This window comes from Oryzias latipes, chromosome 10 (assembly GCF_002234675.1).
Source record: "Oryzias latipes chromosome 10, ASM223467v1".
In the NCBI taxonomy this organism is placed as follows: Eukaryota; Metazoa; Chordata; class Actinopteri; order Beloniformes; family Adrianichthyidae; genus Oryzias; species Oryzias latipes.
The window spans coordinates 23,246,147-23,256,368 of NC_019868.2; the positions used below are offsets into that span (position 1 = coordinate 23,246,147).

At 41.9% G+C, this 10,222-nt stretch overlaps 1 protein-coding gene across 1 annotated transcript; it reads left to right on the plus strand.

The window, feature by feature from the left end:
- Positions 1-5,630: 5,630 nt before the first annotated feature.
- On the plus strand, positions 5,631-7,871 carry LOC111948035. Its single transcript, XM_023959342.1, has 2 exons — positions 5,631-7,412; positions 7,778-7,871. Exon 1 carries the CDS (start codon positions 5,679-5,681, stop codon positions 7,140-7,142), a length of 1,464 nt encoding a protein of 487 aa, XP_023815110.1. The 5' UTR covers positions 5,631-5,678; the 3' UTR covers positions 7,143-7,412; positions 7,778-7,871.
- Positions 7,872-10,222: the final 2,351 nt, after the last annotated feature.

Consider the following 10,222-nt stretch of genomic DNA (forward strand, 5'->3'; position numbering starts at 1 on the left):
CACAGTGATGTCCCCTCACCCTCCACACCAAGGGGCCCTAAATGTCTAAGGTGCGGTTAAAATTGGCGGGTAGGGTGCCAGGAGGACATCTGCTGCTTGCTTGCAGTGATGTCCAAGCACCCCCCCTACCAAGGACCCTACATGTCTAAGGTGCAAATAAAACCGAAAGAGGGGAGGCCCACTCCATACGGCAACCATAGGAGGGGGGCCACTCCCAAGTAGCCCCCCCCCAAGGCGCATCGCAGGCTAGACCCCCCACCCCCTCACCCTAATATGAGGTTATATAAGGAAGGGGGTAAGTTAGGGACAGCTGGTAGACTGTCCCCCGGTGGTCAAACAGCCGTCCCCCAGCCCACCCCCAGCAAAGGGGCCAGGGCCACCCAGCCCAGGGGCCCACCCCCGGAGGCGCCGACACCCCAGGCCCGGCACCACCCACCCCACACAGAGAGAGAGGAGCCAGAAAGCGTCGCCCCCCCCCGGAGCAAGCCCAGGCCCCCACCCCCAGACGCCGGCCCTAGAAGAGCTCTGGTCAGGCCTCGACGGGACCGAGGAGGCCAACCGGCCGAGGCAACCACTGATTGCCTCAGCGGAGACCCCGACCCGCTAGCCCCCCCGACCCGTACTAATAATGGGCCCCCCCTCCCCCCCAGAACGCCCCCCCACAGGACAGGGCCGACAAGCCCCCCACCCCACCCCACCCCAGACCCCGCAGCCGAACTGGGTGACACCCAGAGCGACCGGGGGCCCCGAGAGGGTTGTCCCGTCCCGTCCCAGAGCCAGGTCACGCTCGCTCTTAGCATATAGCTTGATGTCATCCATGTAGAGGAGGTGACTGATGTTGGCCCCATTTCTGAGTCGGTATCCATAGCCAGTCTTGTTGATTATTTGGCTGAGGGGGTTCAGACCTATGCAGAACAGCAGTGGGGACAGAGCATCACCTTGGTATATCCCACATTTGATGGACACTTGTGCAAGTGGCTTCCCATTGGCTTCAAGGGTGGTTTTCCACAGCTTCATTGAGTTTCCTATGAAGGCTCTTAGAGTCCTGTTGATGTTGTACAGCTCCAAGCATTCAGTGATCCATGTGTGTGGCATTGAGTCATATGCCTTCTTGTAATCAATCCAGGCTGTGCACAGGTTGGTGTGTCGTGACTTGCAGTCTTGAGCGACTGTTCTGTCGACCAGGAGTTGGTGTTTGGCTCCTCTGGAGTCTCTACCAATGCCCTTCTGTGTGTTGCTCATGAATTGATCCATGTGCCTATTTATCTTGGTTGCAATGATGCTAGACATGAGCTTCCATGTTGTGGGGAGACAGGTTATTGGCCGGTAGTTGGATGGGATTGCACCCTTTGAGGGATCCTTCTGGATCAGGATCGTTCGCCCTTCCGTTAGCCATTCGGGATGAGTCCCATCTCTTAGCAGCTGGTTCATTTGTGCTGCCAGGCGCTCGTGGAGTGCGGTAAGCTTCTTTAGCCAGTAGGCATGTATCATGTCAGGGCCCGGTGCTGTCCAGTTCTTCATACCTGAGAGTCTTTCTTGGATGTCTGCCACTGTGATGGTTACTGGATTCTGTTCAGGGAGGTTGCTATGTTCTTTTCTCAGAGAACAGCCACTGGTCATTGCTGTTATGTGCTGTCTCTTTCTGCCATATACTTCTCCAGTACTGTTCAGTTTCCAGCCTTGGTGGGTCTGCTCGGCTATTTTGACCCTGCCACTGAGCATACACTTTTGCAGGTTGAGCTGCGAAGAGCCTGTTTATTCGTCTGGCTTCATTGTCTCTTGTGTACTTCTTTAGGCGGCTGCTCAAGGCTAGGAGCCTTTGTTTGGCAGTTTCCAGTGCTTCAGGTATGGGCATCTGGCTGTATCTCTTAGGTACTTGCTTTCTCATTGTACCTCCTTGAACCTCTGTCAGCTTACTCACATCCTTCCGAGTTGCCTTGATTTTGGCCTCTAACCGTTGCTTCCATGGTGGGTACTGTTTTCTTCCATGGTTGCTCTTATAGCCAAGCATCTCAAGGATCACTGCTGCTGAAGTGTAAACCGGTTCATTGGTTTCTGTGATGGTTGTGGTAGGAATTGCCCTCAATGCTTCATTCACAGTTTCCAGTAGACTTTCAGGCGGTACATCACTTAACCGTTGTAGCTTGTGTCGGGGTTGCCTAGTGTTCATTGTAGACATGATCTTGTCTTTCAGGTCAGTTGCTGCCTCGCTCAGCGGAATTGTGGTTGTTGGGGCTGTGTACCCGATCTCAGGGTGGGAATGTGACATAACCTCCTCTCTGACCTGTTGTTCTGGCTCTCCTATGGCATTGTATTGTATCGCTTCAATCTCAAGTTGTGATAGGAGTTGCCGTTTATGGATGTTAGAGCACTGGGCTACCAGTTGTTTGGCAGTTAGCCTTGATTGTGGTTTCGAAAAATCCATTCATTCCATATTCTCTGCATGTAACCCCTCTGGGTGGGATTACTCGAGTAGTAGCGCTTCTAACAGAACCTTGTTCTCACATCAAGTCCATTTCTGTCTTGTTCCAGTAGCCCACTTTCCATCAGGGTGCTCTGGTCCCTCAGCACCTGACGCAGAGCTTGTTTGGCCGGGCGACGTCTGAGCCGGCATGACATGTGGTTCATTGTCTCTCATGTTGTGAGGTAGGCATTAGCGTAAAGCGTCTTGCCCAAGGACCCTCACTGGGTGATGTTAATTGCCCGTCATTGTTATGATAATTGCCCAACTTCCATTGCCATTTATATATATATATATATATATATATATATATATATATATATATATATATATATATATATATATATATATATATATATATATATATATATAAGCTGTTGCCCAAAGCTTATTATTTTGAATTGAGTGACCTTTGCATGCACTGTAAAAAAAAACTGTATATTTAACAGTAAAAAACCGTAAAACCATGACAGGAAAATCCAGTAAACTATAAAACTGTTTAAAACTGTTATTTTGACGTAAAGTTCCTGTTAATCAGTTCACAGGTAAAATTTGTAATTAGTACATAATTTCTTTGGAAAAAATACATAATCCTACCGTAAATCACTTGGACATTGTTATTTTAACGGAAATTTTCCATAATGCGTATAACAGTCAAACACTGTTATTTTTTACAAGTTTTTATTGACAAAAGCACAGGTTTTTAAGGTTAAATGTTAATGTGCAGTTGCTGGGATATGTTGTGATTTTTGCAGAAATTTGAGAGTATGGTAAAATTTACAATTTATGTCCTTCTGGACTTAATAAGAACTTTTAATGCTATTATTTTTGAGAGTTCCTTACTTGGAATTCCTTTAAGTATAAAACCATAATGGCATACATGATAAATAAATAAATGGCCTACAGTTGGAATTATGAAATATACATTTATACTGCAATGTTTCCAACTAAACGAAATGATCAGAATGAATGAATCTCTGACAAAGCAAACCAAATGCAGCTTCCGCTGTGTTTCTATGTTTTGAGGGCTTGCTGTCCCACATTTGTTCCATAATGAGCTTTTTCAGCAAATGAGTCTGTCTTTCAATCAAACCAGACAAGGCGGAGACACTTTTGTGATTGGCAACTCCTCTACTCAGACATTAGCAGCAGCACCCTAACTACATTGATGGAAGTTGCATATATATATATATATATATATATATATATATATATATATATATATATATATATATACATATATATATATACATACACATACATACATACATACATGTGTGTGTGTTTGTGAGAGATTTATTGGTTGATTGCGTATTTTCACATGTTCAGATTTATTTATTTAATTATGAACAGTTAGGGACTCCATACACATTAACCCGAGAGGTGGAAACAATAAGGGTCTTTTTTATTTATTAATGTCTCAATTAAAATAAGAAAAATATTACAAGGTTCAGAAAAGGCACAAGCAGTAGGCTGCCTCCTTAGATTAGCTGACTGACAAGCATACAGAGAGCAGCTGCGGGGCGGGCACTGCCAGCGCGCTATGGGTATTTCCTGCTTTCGCCCCTCAGTACCCGGCAACCTCGCGGCGCCAGCTGGTTAAAAAAACGAATGAACGCCGCAACCCCGCCAAAGTCCAGATATTTCAACTCTTGCCCTGCTGCTCCCAAAGCTCATATTACGCTGAACTCCGATCACTTCTGTCCGATCCTGACGCGCGAATCGCAGGCGGTGTGAATAAAGCTTGATACACCACGGCGCCTAAATTCAAACGGGCCAATCAGCGCATTGCATCAGACTCCTGAGCAGAGCTCCTGCTTAGACAGTTTGGACTGCTCGGACTGTTCCTCCCGCTCGTCACCGGCTCAAGATTTTCTTCGGAATCGGCATCACGCCGCCTGTTGCGGACTGAATTTATTTTATTTTCAGCTCTTTTTCCACCGACACGACAAGAAAAGTGTGTAAGTTGCATTCTTTTTCCTCGTTTATGTTTTGTTCGTTAGCACTGCTGTGAGAGGTTAGCTAACTTTGCTTCTTGGTGGTATAGCATGTATCACTGTAACATATGCGGAGAATCTGTTCAGTCTGTGAAAGCTTATGTTTTACATTGCAGACTGCATCGTAATGAGCCGCGATGTATTTTTAAATGTGTTGATCCAAGTTGTAAGCAAGTGTTTTCTGGCTATGCTGCTTTAAAATCTCACTTTTACCGCAATCACATTGACACCACAAGAAACTTTCAGGAAGTAAAGTGTGACGTATTCAAATGCACCGTCTCCCTTTGTGAACATCAGTGTGAGGGAACAAAAGCTTTAGTTGCACATTTAAAGAAACACATAGAGGAGGGCCGACATGTGACTTGTCCAGTGAAAGGATGCCAAAGTGTGTTTTCTGTTAAATCCACTTTTACCTCCCATATGTCAAGAAAACACAAACGTTTAGAAAATGTGATTTTCAGGTCAAACTCAGAGACTCAGTCACAGAATCCAACTACAAGTGACAGCCTACAGGAGGTTACCGGTGTCTCAAATGCAGAAAATTCTTGCATAGATGGGTCCAATTTTGTTGACCTTTATCTTAGAAATGTATGTATGTTTTATATTAAACTACAGGGACAGCATCTTCTACCTGCATCCACCATTCAAACCATTGTTGAAGAAATACAAAACATTCACGAATTAGGACAGATGTACACACTTAATAAACTAAGCTCACTTCTAAAAGATATGTCAGTTTCAGATGAAGACATTAAAAAAATCTGTGATTCAGTAAAACAATCAGACATGTTTTCAGCTTGTCATACAGGGCCAATGAGGACTGCTTACTCAAGAGTTCAATGTTTTAAAAATGTGTTCAAATATGTGGAACCCCAGAAAGTGTTTTTGGGTAGAGATGAGAACAGGATAGATTGATTTGCCTATTATTTACCTGTACTAAAGACTTTGAAGAACATGCTGGAATCCACTTTTTGGCAGGGTCTTATGTCAATGGGTCCTAATGTCTCAAATCTGGATGTTCTGAGTGACTGTTGTGATGGTAATGTGTTTCTGTCAAACACATTTTTTCAGGAAAGTCCAAACAGTCTCAAGCTGGTTCTATACCAAGATGCATTTGAAGTCGTAAACCCACTTGGTTCTGCCAAAAAGAGGCACAAGTTTTAGCTGTGTACTTTTCCCTACTCAACATCCCCCCCCATGCTCGATCAAATGTTGATCATATGCAGCTAGTTTTACTCTGCAGAGAGAAAGACTTCAAGGAATTTGGCCATGACAGAGTTTTTTCAGAACTCATGACTGATTTGAAGGTGCTGGAGGAGAATGGGATAACAATGGCAGATGAAAATGTTGTGAAGGGAACTCTCTACTGCATTGCTGGAGACAACCTGGGCTCTCATTGTATTGGGGGTTTTACGGAAAATTTCAGTTCATCACTGTACTTTTGTAGATATTGTCTGTTAACTCGAACTACATTTCAGGGTGCTGATCCAACAGTCTGTGGAGCTCCGCGAACACCAGACACCTACAGATCTGCCACAGAACAGTTGAAAAGAGAGGATGTGTCAGAAGTGCATGGAATAAAGTTCAGGTCTGTATTTAATTCTTTACAAAACTTTGATGTTTGCACACCTGGCATGCCGCCATGTCTCGGTCATGACATCTTTGAGGGTGTCCTCTCTTACGATCTTGCTCTTTACCTCAAGTACTTCATAAGCACAAAAAAATGGTTCACTTACAAAATTCTGAACAGGCGCATCAAGCAATTTAAGTACACAGGAACTGATGCTTCCTCCAAACCTTCTGAGCTGAGTCCAAAAACCTTGAAACTTAGTGGACAAGCAGTTCAAAATTGGAACTTCTTGAGACTTTTACCTCTCATAATTGGTGACAAAGTGCAGGACCCACAAGATGATGTGTGGCAATTAACCTTGCAGCTCAAGAACATTGTTGACTTGGTTTGTGCTCAGCAAATCTCCAAGGCTCAGGTCACCTATTTGGATGTTCTCATCCAAGAATATTTAGAAACCAGAAAGGCACTGTTTCCTAGCATCAACTTAAGACCTAAACACCACTACTTACGACATTATCCAGGACTGATCCTAAAATTTGGTCCACTCATCAGACTGTGGACAATGCGGTTTGAGAGCAAACATAGTTACTTCAAAAGATGTACCAGACATCTTAAAAACTTCAAAAATTTGTGTTTGACTCTTTCAGAAAGACATCAGATGCTCCAGGCTTTCCTTTCTGCTGGGTCAATGAGCCCTCCAGCATTGCAAATGAGAGATGGCTCGCCATTTTACTCAGAGCTTTACAGTGAACAGGTTAAAACGGCAGTTCTACATTTTGGCTTTACTGAAAGAAACACAAAGATCCCACTTGATGTCATGTACAATGGAATAACTTACAGGAAGGGACAGTTTGTTGTCACCAAGTATGATGACTCAGTGGAGTTTGGTCAACTTCTCCTCATTTTTGTTAAAGATGATTCTGTTGTTCATTTTCTGATGAAAATGCATGTTGCAGAATTTCTTTCTTCCTACAACATGTACTCTATAAAAAATGACACTGGAAGATTAGAATGCAGACTCATCAGTGAACTGATTGACTTGTGGCCATTGTCATCTTATGTGAACAACGGATACCAGATTGTTCCACTGAAGCACAGCATCTTGTCAGACTGAATGCCTTAATGCAGCTGGGCTGGAGACCAAACGTATGTCTGTATCTCCTCACAGATATGGCTGAATCACAGTTGCTGAAGAACATGGGGGATGCAATAACTGAAGTGCTTCCAGACCTTCCTGATGAACTTGTCAAGTTGGTTGAAGAAACTTTGAAAACACTTGGTGCAACAACTAGAGATGATTTGAAGTATATCACAGAAAATGATTTGCTGCCTGTGTTAAAGCCCATACAAGCAAGAAGATTGGTGGCTTCCTGGACCCAAAATGGTAAATTTAAAAGATTATTATTGAACATGATCAAACCTATTAAACATGATTATAGAAGTTGGGGGGGTTTAAAAGTAGTTTTTCTCAATCCAAACATGTTGTCATCTTTATTATTTAACCATGCTTTAATAAATCTGCTATTCAGAAAAAAGTTTTTAAAAAATGTGCTGGGAATCTATTAAAAAAACCTAATTAATCGCACATCTGTTAAAAAAATCGTGAATGATCTTCAAAAAGTAATAAATCAGAATTATTTCCTTACGAGTTTATTGGAACAAAAAAGTAAATTAAAGTTTTCTCAACAACACTTAATACATTACAGCAGTATTTGTTACTTTAATCTATTGCTATATTTTATTTTACAGCCTCAAGCACCTCAACACCAAGTGCTGGACATTCCTCTCCATTGCGTGTCCTTTCATCTTCACCTTCAATCTCTTCTTCACCTGGATCTTCCACCATCACTTCATCACCTTCAGGAATCCAAACACCAACAATGCCAAACTGGGTAGATAGATTTGAAATACCCTGGGAGAGGTTTCCTGAAGAGCTGATACAGAACTTGGAAAGGCAGAAAAGACCAAGTGCAAGACAACGACGAGCAATGGTTCGTATTGTTGTCTCTGAAATGATGAAGCTTTGTAGGAATCCAACTAAACAAAACACTACTGAAATAGCAAAACAAATGGTGGCCAGGTATCCAAAGTCTTTTCAAGATGTGATTGATGGTGATGTTATTGGACTAGGATATCATTCTCTAGTAAAGCAACTTCAGTCAAGAGTTGAAAATGTCAAGCGACCCAACACACCAAAGGTTATAAAACGCAAAGCAGCGTCAGATAATGATGACACAGATGAAATACCTGCTGAACAAAGAGCAAGTGTTCAAGACACTTATGGCTGTGTTAGCTGGGAGCCAAAGTATTTGCCTCTCTCTGAAACTGTGGAGAGTCAGCTTGAAAAAAAAGAAGAAATGAAGAAGCTGTTCAAGAAAATGAACTACAGCGTAGATCTTGTGAAAGAACTAGTGAAGTGCACCTACTATACGCAGCGTAAAGACATCAACAAAGGGGCAAGCATCCAGAAACTCTGCGAGGAATGGCCTTTTCTCTTCAATGAGGTTGGAATGAAAGAACATTTCCAAAAACTGACTGGTGTTAATCTGATTGAGACCTTCCTTGCTAATGTTGACAAAAAGGGGGCACGTCTGCTAAACTTTCTCAAATGTGTTGATTCAAAAAAACGCAACCATGTGCTGAAAGCTCTTCTCAAGCTTCAGACGGAAAAAGGTCAGTCCACCGGATGCTCACAAGAAATCATTGAGATGCTGCTTCTGTTGCTTGTTCACTTTGATGAGAATGAACGGCTTCTGTTCCGCTGTGTTGAGATGACAAGCCATTCATCCCTTCATCATTGTCTGTGGTAAGTAACTAAAAAAAAGTTTCTTTTTTTTTTCTGGTGTAACCACATGACTGTAGACGTTTGATATCCAGGTGCTTGACACTGGCTAACAGTAACTGTGTTTCCATAATACACATGCAAAACTTTATTGAAAGATTTTTTTTAACAATACCACATGACAACTTTTGATGGGCTGTGTGATTTCTTGTGGCGTGCCACAAGTGTCTCACTCCCCTTCATTCTTTTTGCGCTTTCTCAACTAGTATCAAGCCTTTGATCAGGATTCTGTCAATTTTTTTCTCTTTCAGGTTCCTCCTGCTTCTCTGCTGAAACATTCATGCTGAGCATCGACAGGCAGATTGTCAATGACAACATCTCATCCTTCACCTCCGCCATTTGCCTAATGTTTGGGAGTTATTACTGTTTCAATATACACTACCCTGTGGAACTTCGTTCAACACTGGAGTTCCTCCAAAGGTAACATGCATTTTTTTAAAACATTTTTGTGTGAATTTGTCAGATTTAGCAATTTGATATCAAAACACAGATGTTTAAAACCCTCTATATTTTGTGTTTTTCATTATTTGAAGGTGTTTCTTTTCGATTAATCCCGAGAGAGGCACGAAGGTTGAGTGCAAGAAGAAAAAAGTGTTCTCAGTCAACCCCAGAGTCCTAAGTCTCATCACAGACATTGCTGACCATGAATGGATCTAGAACTACCCATCTTTTGTGGAACAACTTGGAGCTGGATTACATATTTTGAGGATGTTCTTCTGTTAATGGAAGCGTTACAGTTTGGAATGTGAGTTGGACGTTTTTGATTTTGATGCATTTTATAAGACACTTTATGTGGAAGTACTGATTAGAACTAATTGGAAGGACTTGCTCAGCTATCTCAGTGCCTCAAGTGGGATTGTAATGTTTTCTTTTGGTTTAAATTTTGATTTTGGTAAGTTTTTAGCTTTGTTGACGCCATGTTTTTTGACAGTTAATCGGTCTTGACCTTTGAACCTGCTTATGTGCAGTTACATCTCTGAGCGGGTGTATTGTTATGCTTCTAGTTTGGTTTTCCACAAGTAAGAGAACTTTTTTTTTAATTGCTTATTCTTGATGTCAATGAGAAAATTATTTGGTTTATTGTGGAAAAATCCAAATATCTGATGTTCTTCTTCAGATATTAAATAAAATACTTAAATTGAAATCTGACGTGGACATTTTGACTTGTGCTGTATTAAATAATCTATACTTTGTGTATTAGGCTTGCAGATGAGAATGACTAAAAGTACAGATGTATGAAAAGTTTTGTAGTTTCTGATAACGGCAATTAAACTACAAAGTTGGTTAGATATTTTAATTCTATTTAAAAAAAAATTCTATACATAAATAATTTGTCATTTAAGCTGCCAGGA